Below are 20,065 nucleotides of genomic sequence, written 5' to 3' on the forward strand. Positions count from 1 at the left end.
TTGGAGCAGAAAACCCACTTTCTCTTCCTATCTAGATAGCCATCATGGTCTACATAATCCCAGTCACAAAGAAAAATTTAATGGAATCCTAGAGAAATGTTACATTCTGTTCATGGATTTACTGAGCAAGGATGTGTACTCTGAGGTACTATCAGGAAGTCGTGAGTAGTTACTATTTAGTCAGCACCAAAAAGTCACCGATACACATTTTTTTAAGTGGGCTCCACTTCCCATGTGGGGCTTGAACTCATGACCCTGAGAACAAGAGTTGGATGCTCTACCAACTGAGTCACCCAGGTGCCCCCCCACCCCGCATCACTGATACACATTTAAAGGGCTTTTAACGTTGAGTTTCATTTCTCCAGATATGAAGTAAATATTCTTTGAATGCAAACATTTCTTTTCATTTAAAAAAGGCTAGTAGTTCCAGAATGCATATCCTTTAGAAGAGTTCCTTCCTTCTGTGCTGTCCATACAGGGAGCTGGGCCTTACAAGGACCCGGGCCAAGCTGAACCGGCTCAGCGTCACAGCCCCTGCAAGTTTCCTGTACAGGCTGATTCATCAGTTCAAGCCAGGTCTGCCTGGCTGCCAGCAGCTCACTGCTAATTACCAGGGCAAACGTGTATATTTCAAAGTTGGCAAATAGGATAACCCTTCTCAAAGGCTATTAGCTCTGCCACGAGCAATCGTTGATTTTGTCCTACTAAATGCTCCCCTTGAGTATGATCCTCGCCCATCTTTGGTTAAGAACAGTCAAAGGTAACACTCCTCAGGACAACAAATGCCCTGGGCAGTGATCCCAATAACTCACCCTTTGTCTGTCGCTACAAAGGCCGGGCTGGTCCCCCTCAGAATCAAGGATATTATTCCAGACAGCCCAGTCACTGTCGGTTCAGAAGCTCCCTTAGCAAACGAGGGGTTTCAGATACCCTAGCAAGAGCTCCTGAGCTGCAGTTTTCTGTAACATCTCCATAATAATATGTATTTGGCTGAAGCAGGCCCTCCGCATGACTGACGCACAGGGAATGGCTGCAAGCCTAACCCGCCTTCACTAACCCAGAGAATTGCCTTCACTGTGGGACTCAGTCTACCTTGAAGCTAATCCCCCAAGAGCTCACGGAAACAGCCAACTATCTCTGCCTTGTACCTTTCTCTGGAAACACAATCTACCAATAGCAAAACCAATTTGAAAAAAAAAAAAAAAAAAAGCACATTACTCAAATTTCATAGCTGTTATCAGAGTGGGAAAATTATGAACTAAAATGGATGGCATGTTTCTTTCCTTGTATTACAAACTAAATTCCTCCTATTTAATAAGTTTGATTATTAATGAACTTGCATTAGTTTTGATTTAACAGAGAGCATGAATCAAATAGTTAACACCTTAATGATGTGATAATATTTATTAGCACAGTAAATCCTGAATATAGGAGATCTATGATTCTTTTAATACTTCCACTTTATGAACTGGCTTTAAAAACATCAAAGACATGCTCTTTTGAAGAACAAAGTTTTCGAGCTTGGACGAAAGAGAAGGTAATCATTACAAATTCATTACGGATCCATCAGAGATTTTTTTAATCCATTTAAATCCAAGTAAAGGAGATCAGATTCTGATCTTACATTATTTCTACATTTTTAGAACAACTTTTCACTCACAAATTCAAGGTTACAATGGCATTAAAAATATCCACAGGAAAAGACTGGCATGAGATAGAAGAATATGATTAATTGCTGTTGCATTAGAGTGATTTTTTTCCCTCTATTTTTCAAATTTCCAAGAGCAGGGTTACGTCATTTTCACGGTAAAAATTATAAATTAAGAAAGAATTCAAGATTACAAAACAGCTGACTTTATAAAGTAATTCTTCAAACAAACGGGCAGAAAGAAGGCATTCAAGCAAAATAAAGAAGATGCTCCATGTAAAGTTTCACCAGGTCCTGGGACAGCTTTAGAGATGAAGCCCATTGTTAGTATTTCCCGGCATCACAGTCCTTGGGGACGGGAAGCAGTGAGAGCCCCCTTTCCTGTGACACTGCAGATCCTCACCAGGCAAGTATGACCCATGCTGGATTTCTATAGGTTTATTAGCCTTGTGTGCCTGGGGAATCTTAACGCACTTTTGGAATCTGTACTCGATTTGGTTTTATGGTGAGAAAAGTGAGGTTCACACGTAAGTACCACAATGACCAGTTAATGGGGACATCACCATTAATTGCTGAAAAAGCAGCCATTATAGGTGACCATCCTGCCTCATTACTGGCCTTCTGTAACCCATGGGCTTAGAGAAAGATTAGGTAACAGTTCCTTTTCAAATTATATTTCCTTCAGTCAAGTCTGTTCACTTAAAAAACAAGACAACTATATGCACAAGACTGTAAACAGATCTCATTCACACTGACAGCCCACAGAGGGGACTCTCCATTAATCACCCATGCAGGTTTTTTGAGCAATAAACCCCAAATCGGTATTTAAAATATGTGTGCATCTATTAAGATAAATTCTTAAAACTTAGTTTTTAAATAGCCCAGTGGACATTCCAAACCAGTAACTTTACCCAGGGAGGGGGGATATAAATGCTTCCTGTATTAGGATATAAAAATAGAAAACCCCAATAAGGATTTCAGACTCTGTTCCCCAAGAAATCACACAATTTGTGCCCAAAGGCGGTACAGATACCAATGTAACTTTCTTCCCTGATCTCTGAATACATCTCCTCCACAATGGAGGTATCTGGGGGTTGGGCATTTGCCTAATCCCACGGGGTCCTCTGGCTGGGGTCACAGCTGCTGGCTGGTGAAGAAGGATTTAGTCTCCCTGCAGACAGGATTTACACAGAGCGGACAACTCAGAGTCAACTGCTTGGAGCACAGCTCGTTTGACTGGATGTGTGACAGCACCAAATCGGCCAGGGCCTGGAAGACGGGCGACAAGAAGCAAAGATTCCTCAGAAGCATCAAGTCTGCTCTCTCCCCACGCGTCTCCCTCCCCCTCCCATCTGCCCAGATAATCACTATGGCTGGGGGTTTCTTTTCGTCTGAATTATGGCTACTTTGAACTGGATTCTATAATATCTTCGTTTCCTAAGGATCCTCGGCTTAGACAAAAGTTAAGATAGAGATTTTAGAGAAGAAAATCCTCTTACCCCACCTGCTAAATCTGGTCTCTGAAAGGCAGATCTTAAATCAGACATAGTTATAGGTGGGTAGAAAATAAGAAAATCGGGGCTATCTAAACGAAAAAGGAGCAAGAGCATAAGGAATTCGATTTTATTTTTGTAATTAATTGGAACTCAAAATGTTCTAATATGTGAGAAAACCAATATTCTGTAAGAGCTTCTCAGAGGATTACTCTCCGATATGTTCTACGAAAATGGTTGCAACAGTATAGATACCTTGGAGAACAATGGATTTCCATTAAGAGACTCTGCTCTTCTGATGTTTTCAACTCCACACTGAATCAAATGAGAAAAAGAGGGAAAACCACATACACATTTTATTTTCTTTTTTTTTTTTTTAAAGAAACCGCTACAAAAAAGTAAACAGACATAGATACATACACAACTTAAAGTCCTACTTCCAAAGTGGTCCCAGACTGCTCAGAAATGAAAACAGCCACGGGACCAGACACAGATGTTGATTTTCACCTCTGTTATCATAAAATTGCTCTCAGTTTCTATTCCTTCCCCCACCCCATTACCTTCCCATAAGCGCTTAGTTTCCAAACCGTTTTCGAGGCTATATTTGACAGAATTCTCAAGTCATTCAAATCTGCTTACCATTCTTTTTTTTTAATCTACCTTTCTAATGCGTACTTTTACAGACTCTACCTAAGCAGAATGTTGCTTTAATTAAATAAATCTTTATGCCTGTTTTGATTCCAATTGCCAAAAGAGGTAAATTAATTTAATGTCTGGTGAACCTAGATGGGATCCAATGCAGAGTTGGGTTTTTAAATATATTCTTACACAGAAAAATCCAAAATAAAACCTGAGGACTGTTTCACTATCATCCTTGCTTCCCTCCCCCCAAATACCCAGTTGATTATCCCCCAAATAATTAAGAAACATCTAATTATTGTTCACTCAGGTAGTCAAAATCTTCTTTCTAAAATGCAGATGGCTTTTTTGTTGCTTTATCGTTTAAGTGAACTTCAACTGACAAGGGAAAATGGTGAGATCAGCAAACACATCGTTCTCAACTTAAAAAGAGACTGTATTCTAAAACTTCATGTAGATGTCAGTAACGGCAGGATAACCAACACTGGCAGTGGACTTTAACACTGTTCATGGGACAGTTACAGGATACAACTCTGTAGGGCAACCCAGTAAAATATCTACCACCATTTAAATTCCATTTCTAGGAATTTTATCCAAGAAAATAATTGGAAAAGTAAAAAGGAAATGATGTTTATTACAGAGCAGTTTAGGAAAGTACAAAGTTGGAAACATACTGATGCATACTGATCAAGGATTTGTTAAAAATAATTATACAGATCTAACTACATTTATTGACTTGGGTCTGTAACATATTTTTAAGAAAAAAAAAAAGATTACAAAACAGTATGAATAAAATACCATTTTTGTTAAACATGTAGGAGAATACCATTTTTCTTAAAGTACACATACATTTAGAGAAAAAAGGGGACTTAATTTTATTAAAATATTAACTTACTATCTCTCAGGGGTAAGATTCTGAGTGAGCTCTACTCTCATTGTGATGCTCCTCTAAATTGTCTGGGTTCTTTATTATTTTTATTATCGATAAGCAGTAATTTCATCTTGGGGGAAAAATTCAAACTACTTTTTAAAGAAAGTTGTTTAAAATTTTTTTTAATGTTTGTTTATTTTTGACAGAGAGAGAGAGATAGAGCATGAACGGGGGAGGGGCAGAGAGAGAGGGAGACACAGAACTCGAAGCAGGCTCCAGGCTCTGAGCTGTCAGCACAGAGCCTGATGGGGGCTCGAACTCATGGACCGTGAGATCATGACCTGAGCCGAAGTCGGACGCTTAACCGACTGAGCCACCCAGGTGCCCCTAAAGAAAGTTGTTTTAAACACAGCATATTCTCCCATCAAAACAATGAAGTAAACTGTAGCTAGATGGTCTTCTTTATTCTATGGATAATCTATTCATCACTAATAATCCATTTGATTACTAAGGAATAATCTCGGTTTAGTAATGTTAACAACCGTGAATTATCATGCAATACGGAAACTTATTTTCCGAACACACTGGTACGAACTATATTTGCACGTAAGTCTCTTTAGGAAGCTCACGACCAGCCAAGGTCACGGTGGGATACAGGAGGCACCATTACATGACGTCCACAGACAATGCTGCAACCACTTTCCCATCATTTCTGTATCAGAACTACTGACACCCTCCAGCTTCCTCAACATTTGATGACCAGCGTGCATAAACAGAACCCCGTGGGGTTACGTGCCGGCTAAAGCTCTCTCCAAGCCGCTCGCACCCTGTCCCGTGCGTGCCACCCATTCTCAGTCCCGGAGAGAGTGAGGTAGCCTCTGAGGCCAGGCCTCCATCCAGCACGCATGGGGACGACCAGGGCCGGGAATTCTGGCAGAAGATGGGGCGGCGGGCGAGGGCTTCTGGGGTCCCAGAGCTTCCACAGTCCCCATAGAAACAATGCTATACACTCGATTCCGGTTTCGGGCCGGCCCCCCGAAGTCATGAGATGGGGCAAGAGTAAGTTCGTCTCCACTGTGAATGAGAACTCTCATCCGTCTTACATTATAAGACACTAAGGACGGTAGGCTTTATTTCAATAATCAGATTGATCACAACACGGTAGCAAACGGCTAATTAAGTGAGTGTATCAAAGAAGTCAAGGAAATTACAACACACTGTGCCTCAGTGTTCATTCGATGGTCTTCTCCTAAATGACAAAATCCAACAAGAAACCGTGTAAAACCCCAAGTAGAGGGCACTATTAGGCCCAGAGGAATGCTAACACAATACAATTCTTTTCCTCCAAACTGGTGAGAAGTCCAATTATTCTGTCTTAAGAAAATGTAGCTTTAGTACTTCCAGGTGATATACAGTGTCTCCAACTAGATAAAATGATGTTGCTCCCGGTCACGGCTCGGCACCTGGGTTCACAAAAGCACAAAAGTGCTTCCTCTCTGCTGACGTGGAATTAACTCAATGCATTCAGACGAACTCAATTTAAATGTTATTTGGAACAATGAGGCCACGGTACAGGCAAACCTATCTATCAAAGAACATACTATTTTATCCCTTCAAAATCTTTTTCTAATTCCAGTATGGTTAACATACAGTGTTATATTCGTTTTGGGTTTACAGTACAGTGACTCAACAATTCTACGTGTGCCCCAGTGCTCGTCAAGATGAGCCTGTACTCTTCAGTCCCCTTCCCTTACTTGGCTCACCGCCCACCCACCTGCTCTCCGATAACCACCGGATGGTATTTTTGAATGATGCAATTATATCGCTGCAGAGAAAGTTTCCTTCCAAAACAAATCACAACTTACGAATGGAACCAATAATCACATTTACCTCGTTAGCCAGAACTTGGGAGTACTCGATGTCCAGTTCGTACAGCGTTTCAATGTGATCGCTGGTAAACGCTATCGGGACCAAAAGAATGTTCTTCCTCCCCCTCTCACAAAGCCCTTTGATGGTCTCGTCTGTTTGAGGGCCCAGCCAGGGCATCGGACCAACCTGTGAGAAAGGAGAATGAACACACACAGGGACCCCTTTCTGCCCCGTGTCTGTGACACGCCACAGCCCACCGCCCTGGACGCACACCCGCACGCTGCTGAGAGTGAGGGCCACGCTTGACATTCGCATTAGTGGGCTTTGCTATTTCTCTGTTAAGCTCGAATCCTTCTAGAAGTTGGCATAATATAAATAAATAGCAATTTCTGCCATTACAACTAAAAACAAATAATACATTAAATCAGTGAAATTCAACTGGTTGCTTGACTTCCCCTCCATTTGACCTGCCTGCAGAGTTCCTTCTGCTCATGGCGAACCACCAGGTGATAGAACATTCTGCGTATGTGAAAGAGCCAGATCTAATCATTTCATAACTAAGTCCTAAAATAGATGTCCTCAGAAAAGCTGACTGTAAACGTATGGAAGCCACCTACCTTGGACTGCCAAACCAGTCGGTAGGGGTTGGAGTAACCCAGCTTATCCATGACTCTCTGCACAGTGGCGCCCACCTCCTGAGGATAGGGATCCCCTCTGTTGACCACCTGCAGCAGAGACACATGGGTGTTCGGTCGCCAACACTGTGAAGGGGTCCAAGAGCCTTGGACTGTGCGGTGTGACCGTGTAAGCCGGGGACCTTCCCCACTGTCTTCTGCACTCAATTGCCAAACTTCCTCGGGTCTATTTCCTCATGGGCCAAAGGAGAACACCGCATTCACTCCTCTCTAAGTAGCTAGGAATATGTCAAATTCTATGTTCTCTGTTATTCATAGGAGATTGATGTCTAACGAGGGAGGATGGGTCTTTCGGTTTCCCCATCTGAAATACGGAAAGCGGGAATCGAGAATATTGTGTGGACGGCATCTGGACCTGTGGAATCCACGGCACCAGCTTCACAGAAGGGGCAAATGCTGGTGGAGTAAGACAGAAGAGAGAAGCAGCTCATGGGTTCACACACCAGGCTCCTCGAGAATATGACCTATACCTTCAAATTCCTTTTTTCCCACTTTCCCCACAGCAACGGACTGCAAGGCAAATGCTTTGTGCACAGCAAACGTCTGATAACTGGTCCTGACACAACAGCTTGTTAATACTTTTGAAAATTTCAATAGGAATTTTATTTTTACTGCTTTAACATTTAGCTGTGCACTAACTCCACAACCCCTTATGCTGCTTTATTTAATAATACTTATTATATACTTTCTAACTAAATATTATTTATTCCCACAATACTTATTACCTTCTGACATAACATACTATTTTTTTTCTGTAATATGGTTATTATCTGTCCCCCACCCCCACTCTCTGGGGACAAAGATTTTTGTCTATTTTGTTCATTCCCATATCCTATAACAATGGATAGACAGTGGATAAAACAGTACTTAGAATATAGTCGATAGAACAGTGCTCAATAAATACTGTTGAAGTGAAATCTGGATAAACTATTTTATGATATTACCAAAAGTTAGTTAAAAAGCCGTTAGCATTAGAAACCTAAATGTAGAATGAATGAGGAAAATATAAAGTCGCCATTAGAACAACACAGAAATAATCACTATAGGCAAGATCTATTGAAGGATGCTAAAATTAGTGAGCAAAGGTCTAGGAAAAAGAAAGCATTTGCCTAGTCTCAAATTATCTCACCCAAGATATTTTAAATTACAGAGAGAAAAACAGTAACTTTACTATGTACAAACCCAGCAGGTACCACCTCAGACAAATGGCCAAGGATCACATCACCAGTAGTAAGACGGGTTATTATCATGTGCCCAAATACAACGCACTGAGAAGGACCAATCAGCATGGAGTGTTCTTCCCCGTACTACACAACCTCAATCTAATCGTGAGAAAATGCCAGACGTGGGAATGCAAGCTAGTGCAGCCACTCCGGAAAACAGCATGGAGGTTCCTCAAAAAACTAAAAATAGAACTACCCTACGACCCAGCAATTGCACTACTAAGCATTTATCCACGGGATACAGGTATGCTGTTTCGAAGGGACACATGCACCCCCATGTTTATAGCAGCACTATCGACAATAGCCAAAGTATGGAAAGAGCCCAAATGTCCATTGATGGATGAGTGGATAAAGAAGATGTGGTATAAATATACAATGGAGTATTACTCGGCAATCAAAAAGAATGAAATCTTGCCATTTGCAACTAAATGCTTGGAACTAGAGGGTATTATGCTAAGTGAAATTAGTCAGAGAAAGACAAAAATCTCATATGAGGACTTTAAGATACAAAACAGATGAACACAAGGGAATGGAAGCAAAAATAATATAAAAACAGGAAGGGGGACAAAAACATAAGAGACTCTTAAATATGGAGAACAAACAGAGGGTTACTGGAGGGGTTTGGGGGGGGGGAATGGGCTAAATGGGGAAGGGGCACTAAGGAATCTACTCCTGAAATCATTGTTGCACTATATGCTAACTAATTTGGATGTAAATTATTAAAAAAAAAAAAAATTAAAAGGAAAAAAAAAAAGAAAATGCCAGACATATCCAGATGCAAAATAACTGACATTCCACTAAGTCATTCTTCAAAAATATCAAGGTCACAAAAGACAAGAAAAGCGTGAAGACTGTCAGGGACTGGGGGCTCCCGAGGAGACATAACAACGTGACACGATGCTGAAGCCTGAGAAAGCCTGGCCCCTGGCTCACAGCAGTGCACCGCCGTTAGGGTCCCAGTCTGGGTCACCGAACTGCGGTTGTGCAGATGCCGGCATGAGGAGACGCAAAGGGAAGGGTGTATGTGTGTGTATATGTATGCATATATGTATATACGTGTGTATATGTATATATATGTATATACATATACACACGAACCCTCTGTACTATTTTTCAACTTTTCTGTAAGTCCAAAATTACTTCCAAATAGTAAGTCTTTGAAAAGTCATCAAGAAGGAAGGGTGAGCAGCAGCAAGTACAGGGGAAAAGAGAAGCCTGCTAGAACAGTCTGCTTCCTTGACAGTCCCCGTCTTCCCCACCCTCCCTCATCCTCGCGACTTCATGGCACAGCCCGGTCCCACACGGGAGCCAGGCAGAGAAGCCTGGCAACAGGGTGCCCGGCCCCGGAGGGAAGGATGGGGGAGTGACTGAGGGAAGGGAAGGCAGCACCTGGAATTGTTCACGTGCAAAAACGTGCTTCCTTAGCGCCCCCCCCCCCCACCTCACCACCCCCTCCAGCCCAAGAGCTTCCCTCTGGCACGTCGGACACGGCCTCATCACACCTAGGACAGTTGTGAAAAGGAAGCGGGCCGCACGGCCGCAGGGGCATGAGAAGAGGCTTTGTGTGATACCAGAAGAGAGAGTATGAACTTGTTAGAGTAAAACAGGCAGGCTTCCAGAAGGGAGGAACATACTCCCGAGCCTCCTCCAGCTGCACCGGCACCTGCTCGGTTGAACGCAGGAGCGGGAGAGCTGTCAGGGCTCGACCCCCGTGACCACCAGGTGGCAGTAAAGACCGATTAGAGGGGTGGCCCCAGGCACTGGGGTTAACTCCATTAACTCTGGAGTTAAACCCTTAACACCTACAAAGACGTAATTCTTCGCCTCTCTGGCTTTGAAAGCAATGTGCTTAGGGCACAGTGATAGTTCTGAGCTGATGAAACTGGCCGCTCATTCCGCGCACATCTCTATACCCTGCAGCGCCCTGGCTCCATCGTTCTCGTTGGCAAACGGGCGACAGCTCAGGCACACAGGCGGTATTTTCGAGAACACCCAGCGCAGCGTGATAAACTGGGGAATAACCAGATGACCACTCGATACACGCCATACTCACTCGCTAAAACGTGGGCTCTGGTCTCAGCAAATTAGAAACTGTAATCATTTCCTGGAGTTCAAACAGCCCCTGTCAAGTCTTGACAAAAGAACAGGACGGAGTGTGAACGGAGGCTCTTCGGTGCAAGATACTGACTGAAAATCGGGTGCGCTCCTTCAACAGGGCAGGTAACAGCAGCCTTCCTCTACCTGCTCCTCCTGTTCACGTACAGGAAAACTCCTCTACAACCCACCGCCAAGTTATCGTTTAAAGAGGTTTCATAAGACAATATTTATTCACAACATTATAATTTGAATTAATTATTATTGGGTTTCCAGGAATGAGTCTAGTTACATGTAGCACCTAGGTGAAGTCTGAGATTTTAGAATTCGTCCTTGCACAGGGCTCAGGATGTTCTGGAAGGCGGGTCCCGTTTACGCATTCAGAAATCCTCTAGCGCTAGGTCATCCAACAAAACGTTCTTACTTACAGACATGGGCAGTGAGTGAGCAGAAAAGAGAATGACCACCTCACTCCTCTTCTCAGGTGGAAAGTGGTCCAATTCTTTCACGATGTGGTCTGCAAAGCACTGCGGGAACAGCAAGAAAGGAGGGTCAGAAGGAGTTGGGAAGAAAGAAATGGAAGGAAAAGAAAATATTTTTAAAATGAGAGGTACGACAAGAAATTTCATGGCAACCCTCAAAAACTGGAACTCTCTTTTTAAAAAATTGCCAACAGTACAGTCTCCTCTTGCCGTGGTTCATCATCAAAATGGCTCATAACGGTTTCAGGGGCCTAGGGAATTTGATGGGAAACTTCTAAAGCTCGCTAATGGCTCACTGAAAATGAACGCTCTGGATCTGCTTCCCCTCGGGAGGAACAGGGCACACTTCCAGATGGAAAGGAAACACAGATGGGAAGAAGTTGTTTTAAGATCTCTCATTTGCTCGGTTAGCAGGAAAACAGCTTACGGGGTCTTTCTAAATCTTCCTTAGTTTGGCTTTCAGGCCTATCACATTAAAACACATTAGACAGAAATAGTAGAGGAATAAGAAAATACTATTCTATTTTTATGACCTTTTCCTTCTGAGCCCAGCATCCTCGCTAAGCCAATCTTCATAACAACCTTCATAACAACAGACGAGAGGTTGTACAACTCTCATTAAATTCACAGAGGGGGGAAGAGGTGGCCGACGTGGGGGCCCATTCAGTCACATCTGCGGGACCTGGGCTACAAGGCAGGCCCGCCTCCGCCTCCAAATCTCTGTCCACCAGACCAGTTAATTCCCTCCATCTAGTTGGCTCTTTCCGATTTACATCAATAGGTGCTGAAATACCCGATCTGAAGAGGCTTTCTTTCATCTCGTGCTTTAATCATTCCTTGTCATTTAACTCATAAAGCAAATGCTACAAAGGACGTTAATGGGTCAATTGACAAAACTGGAATATGAGTGCAGATTAGATAAATTTAAGTATCAATGTTAAACTTACTGAGGCTGAATATTGTGTCACAGTTACAGAAGAGACTATTCCTGCTATTTCGATGGAAAGGGTGATTTTATAGATATAAGTTACTCTCAAAAGGTTCGGGGAAAAAACACGTATATATGCACACACATGCACACACACAGAGGATGCAAATGCTGGCGAGTGGAATAAGTGCTAATAATACGTGAATCTAGGCAAAGAGTAGAGTCCTGTACTATACTTAGTCCTGTAACTTTTCTGCACGTGTAAACTGATTTCCAAATACAACGGTTTTTAAAAAATTATAAAGGATGATTTACCAGGACCACGTACATTTGCCTGTGTTGGTATTTTTTTTTTTTAATACTTTTTTTTTTTTTTTCAACGTTTATTTATATTTGGGACAGAGAGAGACAGAGCATGAACGGGGGAGGGGCAGAGAGAGAGGGAGACACAGAATCGGAAACAGGCTCCAGGCTCTGAGCCATCAGCCCAGAGCCTGACGCGGGGCTCGAACTCCCGGACCGCGAGATCGTGACCTGGCTGAAGTCGGACGCTTAACCGACTGCGCCACCCAGGCGCCCCGGTATTTTGACATATCAATGGCTAATACCATAAGAAGGGCAAATAAATTCCCTAATCAATACTGAGATACTATTAACCTTCCCAAACGCTCAAAATTTGGTAAATAAATGTGCTAAGGTACAAGAAGGTGCCTAGAGAGTTTCCTTTTCAAAATTTATAATTTATCTACAGAGTAAATGTAGTAAGATTAGACATACACAAAACCAGTGGTTTTTGCAATGTTTGGACACTAAGGACATTCAGAAAGGATCATGTTTAGAGGGACAGTGGCCTAGGTAAGGAGGCCCACTGTCAAGTTTACATAGGAGACTAGAATATATGTTTACTCCAATTACCCCAGCAGCTAGATAAACAACAATATTAGAGATAACAGTAGTAAAAAGACTGCTTCAAGTAATTACTACCTATAACAGGTAAGAGTATTTTTAGTGTTAGGTTTTAACTTTATTTTTAGTTTCCAATTAGTTGAGGCTTTGACTTTTTTTAAAGTTTCTGCTGGATAGCAAATCTCCTTGTGTCATTTACATAATGTTAAGAATCAAGCCTATCTATAAACTTCCACTTCCCAAAAATTTTAGTATTTTTCCTTCTCTCAGCTCACAGAACTACAAGTAGAAACACAATTTGTTACGGCTTACAACAGACGCTAACACCGTCAAAACTGAGGAGCCATGGGCCAGCCGAAGTGCTACTTAAATCATCCCAAATCCATCTGTGGTATTTTCGATGTGTGATCTCTCTGCAGAATGAAAGAGGTAGGCGGCTCTCAGAGCCTTCAATCACACCATCTAGGAGGGCAGATAAATACCTCTAAAATTCCCTTTCATTTTGTGAAGGGAGACTTCCTCAGTTAAGAGACCTTTCCATCTTTCTGCTTCCCCCCTTTTCAAAGGGCTGAATTTTAATGCAAATCTAATTACTCACTCGATCAGGGCAGGCAGATGCTGTGCAGATCCCTCCGTTCTCTGCTACCACATGTCGGTGCTGACCTGAAACCCCTCATTCCCACCCACAGGCCTCCGGGAGCAAAATAGTCAGAGCATACTGGGCTATCTGGACCCAGCAGTACAGCAAAGGGCACTGAGACCACAACCACACCTCTCTCTAAGGGAAGGCACCTTCTTTTCATTTGCACTTAAAACTGTTTTTCAACCTAAGTGTTAACCCCTGACATCACCTCGGTGCCCAAGGAACCTGGCCTGCTCCAGGGGAAGAGCAGGCCTGCTTTTAAACAATGTCTAGCACCATCTAGTGGTAGAGATTTTAAGCGACTCCAGGCTTTTAAAAAAGATGTTAACCTGGGATCTTTCCACAGAATGTCCACAGAGTGAAATAGACTGGAGGAAACCCGAATCACTTAATATGTCTCCTACCTAAACTAACTCACAGGCAGAAGCCTCCTTGGACAGAAAAAAACTATATTTGTACGTTTTAGGGTAATTACCAGTATTACTCTCGTACAAGTGGCAAAAAAGGATATAATAACACCAATTCAAAGCCATTGGCTTCTGAATTACAGTTTTAACTGATTCTCCAAAAATCAAGCACCTGTTGATGGAAATATAATTGTGTAGGCAAAATGTGAAATTTCTTCTAATACATGACTTTCTCAATTGAAATGTTAAATCTACTTTCATGTCAGAATGTGTAGATTTAGTACCTTTAAAAATTTTTCAAACATTTTGTCATTTTAAAGGCTTTAGAAAATACAGGATCTCTTGGTCACCGCGTTATGTAAATTGACTGAAACACTTCGTATAACCTTTAATGTCCTGGTTATTGGGAAACACAAAACTCAGGACACAATTCTGCTACAGTTTGGAACTAACAGTGTTAATGTGAAGAAAGGAAAGACTCTAACCTTTAAACCTTTATAATTATTTTCTCTTGTCATAATAAATGAAGATTCTAATACTGTGTTTTAATCCCAGCACACCATTTAAGCAAAAGAACGGTAAGGCTCAGAGGGAGCCACAAACGAGGCAGGGACCAGAACCTGACCCACGCTGGAAGCTGGGCTGACGGAAGCTGCTGGCAGGGGCTGGCTTACCTGAATGAGGAGGGGGTGTGTGGGCCACCTGTCAATTGTGCTCCACTTCATCGCAGGCCTCCTTCCCATTTCACTATAGTATCTGTAAATGGCATTTAAGCTGCTGCCTGAAATATACAGGGGACCACGTAGTAGATGTGCGCTGATTACAGTGAAAATAAAGAACAGACTAGGGAAGGCAGTAAGGTCAAGATAGGTAACTGCTTCTATACTGAATCAGTCTAATCACAATTATTTCAATGCTCTAAAATGCATATAGATTTAACTACCCTGCAAATGGAGATCACTAAAAAGCAATCAATTTCAATGGCTTTTCAAAGACCAGTGAGGCCATTTCTAGTGAGAAACACGACAGCAGAGTATTTATGAAATATGAGCAGTCGCTATTTGCAGAGACCAGTTATAACAACCAAAAGCATGTTAATTCCCCCATCCCACCCCGACACACACACACACATTATGAAGGTAATCAACCCCAGCAGAAAATGTAGGAGGTAGGGAAGAAAGGAAAAAAGAAACTGGCCATGACCCAGCATGCTAATACACTCATCATTTTACTCCAGCATAGTTCTTTCTAGTTACTTTCTTTTATAGCTATTTTGTTTCACGAAGTTGTCATTTTAGTATGTATGCGATTTTGTATCCCGAGTACTTGGGATATTTTTACTTAATATGATGTGATTCATATTTTCTACGTTACAATAAAAGCTTTACAGCCATCTTTTAAAGTGACTTGGGTTCTTTTTTTTTTTTTTAAGTAGGTTCACACCCAGTGTGGAGCCCAATACAAGGCTTGAACTCATGACCATGAGATTAAGACCTGGGCTGAGATCAAGAGTTGGACACTTAGTGGACTGAGCCACCCAGGTGCCCCTAAATGACTTGTTGATAAGAATACTATCTTATTGAGAGCAGACTGTTAAGGTTTATGTGAGCATTCTTTATTTCTACCTGCTTCTACAAGATTTTCATCATTTCCCAGAGTAAGTTAAATGGAGACCAAATCCTTACAAGTACTCTAACAAAACTTGTCTTTTAAAAAATTTTTTTTTTAGGGGCGCCTGGGTGGCGCAGTCGGTTAAGCGTCCAACTTCAGCCAGGTCACGATCTCGCGGTCCGTGAGTTCGAGCCCCGCGTCGGGCTCTGGGCTGATGGCTCAGAGCCTGGAGCCTGTTTCCGATTCTGTGTCTCCCTCTCTCTCTGCCCCTCCCCCGTTCATGCTCTGTCTCTCTCTGTCCCAAAAATAAATAAACGTTGAAAAAAAAAAAAATTAAAAAAAAAAAATTTTTTTTTAGTGTTTACTTATTTTTGAGACAGAGAGAGAGAGAGAGAGAGAGAGAGAGAGAGAGAGAGAGACACAGTGTGAGTGGGGGAGGGGCATTGTCTTTTTAACCAAGAGGTCAAAATCACGAAACCTCAAAGACTGAAGGAAGGCAGGTGGTACCCACACAATTCAACATTTTCTTGGCCTAGTGGAGCTGGCGCTGGGGCTAGGGCTAATCCTATGCAACTCACCCTAACACAGAGCCTCTTCCTCAATCTTAACATAGGGCAAATGTTCCAAAGCGTTTCCTTGCTTCCCAATACCCATCCTCTGGTTTCTGTTAACTACGAGGACTGTGAATCTGATATGTCTCCATGTTAAAATACCAGCCGGTAGGGTGCCTGGGTGGCTCAATCGGGTTAAGTGTCGGCCTCTTGATTTCGTCTCAGGTCATGATCCCAGGGGTCGTGGGATGAAGTCCCATGTCAGGCTCCATGCTGAGCATGGAGTCTGCTTAAGATTCTCTCTCTCCTTCTTCCTCCGCCCCTCCCCTGCTCACACTCTTCCTCTCTCACAAAATAAATAAAAACATAAAAAGTAAGAATAAAATAAAATAAAATAAAATAAAATAAAATAAAATAAAATACTGGCCAGGATACAACCATATTTAAATCAAATGTACACTTAGCCTAAAACTTAATTTTCAGAAAGATAAATGAGTTCCATTCTGGAATACAGCGAGTCAGATAAATCCAAATTGAGTCTGCTGCAGGCTCAAAAACAATCTCTCCAGAAATCGTGGAGAAGTCACCATCACATTCATACTGCAGGCCACATTTTACAGGTGAATATCATTTTCAAGACTTCTGAAGCCACAAAAGGACTTCTGGAAGCCACATTAGTTCTTCAGGGCCACTCAGAAACATTTGATAAACTAGCAGAAGTAGTAATTAAGCGGAAAACAGAACCAAAACAATTGTATGTGATTGATACATAGCCTATACTGGCTGTGCCCCAACAGTGTGTGTGTCTAAATGACACAACGGGTAAACAACACTCTCGTGGTCTCAAAGAATGGATGTGCTTTCTAAAAGCTTTCGCATCTCAGAAGTGAAATGTACCTGCCCTCTCACAAGAGATGTACCAGTAAAACTCACCAACACCTGAAACATACTGGTAGAGTCAGCTGTGAAATGAAACCCGTAGTCAATCCTCTGTCATACAAATAATCATCTTCTTAACTTGTCTGATTTTTAGAGCAGACATCTACATTTGAGGTATATTTTTTAAAGCAACGCAAAAGTATGCTTGGAAATTTATAAAATCTGATTCATTATCCAATAACATGTTACCAGACATTTTAAGTTGTAGAGGTATATTTCCAAAAGAAGTCACAACTCAAACTCTTGAGGGTGTCTGAAAACTCAGGCATTTTCATAGGGGCTCTGAACAAACATTTAAGGCACACAACAGCTTTTGAATATTTCCTCCAACGGCCTTTTGTTTTTCTTTACAGTTATAGAAATAAGATGCACCAACATCCAAAAGCAATCTGGGAGTAAAAATATGCTGATCCCAATCCTTGAAACAGAATGCAAACAAATGTATTTGTGGGCAACAGTAAGAAGCTTTACCTGTTACTGGTGATACAGAGAAGAGAACACATGATTATTTTCTCCAGCTCCAGCTAAATACATAGTAAGCAACACACGGTAATATTTTCCAAAGTTCAGAACGCGGAGAGAAGTTTACAAAGGGCACCTCAAGCTGGGCTTTGGTTTAAGTCAGCCCACAAATGAAGCTGAACACAAACACACACCAGTATCTCTAGTGCTACCTGGGCACCTCCACTTTCAAAATGGAAGCAGCCATCACCTTTTTACGTTAATAAGAATACTAGGGTTGCCATCAAAGTAAGGTTTATTACGCAAACATAGAAAGCGGCTTAAGGTTCATCACTGATCCATTACACAACTGCACCGAAGGACCAGCAGCAGACTGCCTTCCACCCACCGTTTGTAATTCCCGGCCGACTGGCCCATAACTCAGGGGACAGATGAACCATGAGATTTCAAATGGACTGACCTGAACTCTCGTGTTTAAAGCAGACGGGCTGGATTTGCCATTCAAATTGAAAATGATTTATCCTTTCCTTCCGCACCCAGGTCCCCCGGCTACCACTGCCGGGGCCATCCCTACCCACCGTCCCGCTGCCAAGGGGAAGGCTCACCTGTGGTCGAGCAGCTGTACTGTGGATACTGCGTGAAGGCAATAGCCCTTTCGATCCCGTCCCTCTCCATCTCTTCAATTGCTTCTTCTGTTAAAGGATGGACATACCGGAATCCAATATAGTATTTGTGAGGGGCTATTAGAAAGCATGTGTGGAGAGGAGAAAGTATTAATCTTTATATAGATTCCTTGGAGTCGCCAAACATAATGCAAAGCCCGGAACAAAGAACAGTTAACCTAATTTCCTCTGAGGCTGATAATGTGGGTAAGTTTAGAATATTCCTTGGGTCTTATCCAGTCTTCAGCTAGTGCGTGGACTTTTAATCACTATTTTCTGGGATCAACTCCCCCACCCCCCATCCCGCCACACACACACCCCTTTACTTAATTAGCACGGCAGTTTTTAAAATTCAAGCTTCTGTTCCTTACTCTCTGCTCTTGGCTGAGATAAGAGAGACTCAAAGGAAGGAAGAACTAACACTTATTCCTGAGGTTCAGCCTCCTCTTACATACCAGACACTGATGGAGGCTTTGCTTGTATTTTTTCTTTCACTTACACCCCATTTTTCAGATAAGGACACTGAAACTCTCAGGGGTTCATGAACCTATCCAAAGTCACACCTCACAGGTGGTTGAGCTGCAATTTAATGTGGGTCTCCCTAACTCCAGAGCCTACCCCCTTCCATGCCCCCCAGCCTGTTTCCACCACCCGTGGTTCCCTCCTCCTGTTCCCAGTTAAGCTCTGGGATACCCAACAGAAATGCGTGGATAACAAATGACTGAAATGATTCTCCTCATTTAATAGATTAAGGAAACCCAACAACAAAGCTTAAACTGGAGACACTGAGGGGGCGCCTGGGTGGCTCAGTCGGTTAAGCATCTGACTCTGGATTTTGGCTCAGGTCACGATCTTGTGGATGGTTCATGAGATGGAGCCCCATGTTGGGCTCTGGGCCGACAGCAGAGACTGCTTGGGATTCTCTCTCTCTCTCTCTCTCTCTCTCTCTCTCTCTCTCTCTCTCCCCCCCCCCCCCCCCCGCACCTGCACTCACTCTTGCTCTCTTTCTCTTTCAAAATAAATACATAAACATTTTTTTTTAGCTGGGTTAAAAAACCTGGGTGGCTCAGTCAGTTAACTATCCGACACTTGGTATCAGCTCAGGTCATGATCTCAGGCTCGTGAGTTCGAGCCCTGCATGGAGCTCTGCTCTGACAGCATGGAGACTGCTTGGGATTTTCTCTCTCCGTCTCTCTGCCCCACCCCTGCTCACATGCTTGCTTTCTCTCTCTCAAAATAAATATTTTGAGACACTTACACACACATACACACACACACACACACACACACACACACACACACAAACTGGAGGCACTGATTCAGATTTGAAATAAATGTTCCGAGCACGTAAACAGCCCAACTCAGTGCACAGCTTTGCACTCCTTCCCCATGTGTTCCTTACAAACACCTTCTCCTGTCCCTCCTTTGTCCTTCTCCATCTTTTTGTCCTGTATCTTAAAAGTATCCACCACATGGGGTTCCTGGGTGGCTCAGTCGGTTAAGTGTCCGACCTCAGCTCAGGTCATGATCTCACGGTTCGTAGGTTCGAGCCCCACATAGAGCTGACAGCTCAGAGCCTGGAGCCTGCTTCAGATTCTCTCTCCCTCTCTGCCCCTCCCCTGTTCACGTTCTCTCTCTCTCTCTCTCTCAAGAATAAACATTAAAAAAAAATTTTTTTAAAGTACCCACCGCCACACAATTTCTTTTCTTTTTTTTTTTTTTTTTAACGTTTATTTATTTTTGAGACAGAGAGAGACAGAGCATGAACGGGGGAGGGGCAGAGAGAGAGGGAGACACAGAATCGGAAGCAGGCTCCAGGCTCTGAGCCATCAGCCCAGAGCCCGACGCGGGGCTCGAACTCACGGACCGTGAGATCGTGACCTGAGCTGAAGTCGGATGCTTAACCGACTGAGCCACCCAGGCGTTAGGCATTTATAAAATC

General features: G+C 42.7%; 1 protein-coding gene across 2 annotated transcripts in view; it reads right to left on the bottom strand.

Moving 5' to 3' along the window:
* Positions 1-1,389: 1,389 nt before the first annotated feature.
* The window catches only part of FECH (ferrochelatase), a 37,550-nt gene continuing 18,874 nt past the window's right edge, over positions 1,390-20,065 (bottom strand). The window contains exons 5-11 of one of the 2 annotated variants that reach the window (XM_086683088.1): positions 18,067-18,201; positions 14,573-14,679; positions 10,961-11,059; positions 7,138-7,245; positions 6,542-6,706; positions 3,397-3,456; positions 1,390-2,917 (exon numbers count right to left, since the gene is read on the bottom strand). In XM_086683088.1, coding sequence (XP_086539214.1) covers positions 2,783-2,917; positions 3,397-3,456; positions 6,542-6,706; positions 7,138-7,245; positions 10,961-11,059; positions 14,573-14,679; positions 18,067-18,201 — 809 coding nt within the window. In that variant the 3' untranslated portion in view covers positions 1,390-2,782. Of the gene's footprint in view, positions 2,918-3,396; positions 3,457-5,750; positions 6,115-6,541; positions 6,707-7,137; positions 7,246-10,960; positions 11,060-14,572; positions 14,680-18,066; positions 18,202-20,065 lie in introns of those variants that run through there. The other variant, XM_086683089.1, reaches the window with a different exon arrangement.

Source organism: Puma concolor, chromosome D3, assembly GCF_028749965.1.
Source record: "Puma concolor isolate L17-30 chromosome D3, mPumCon1.1.hap2, whole genome shotgun sequence".
NCBI lineage: Eukaryota > Metazoa > Chordata > Mammalia > Carnivora > Felidae > Puma > Puma concolor.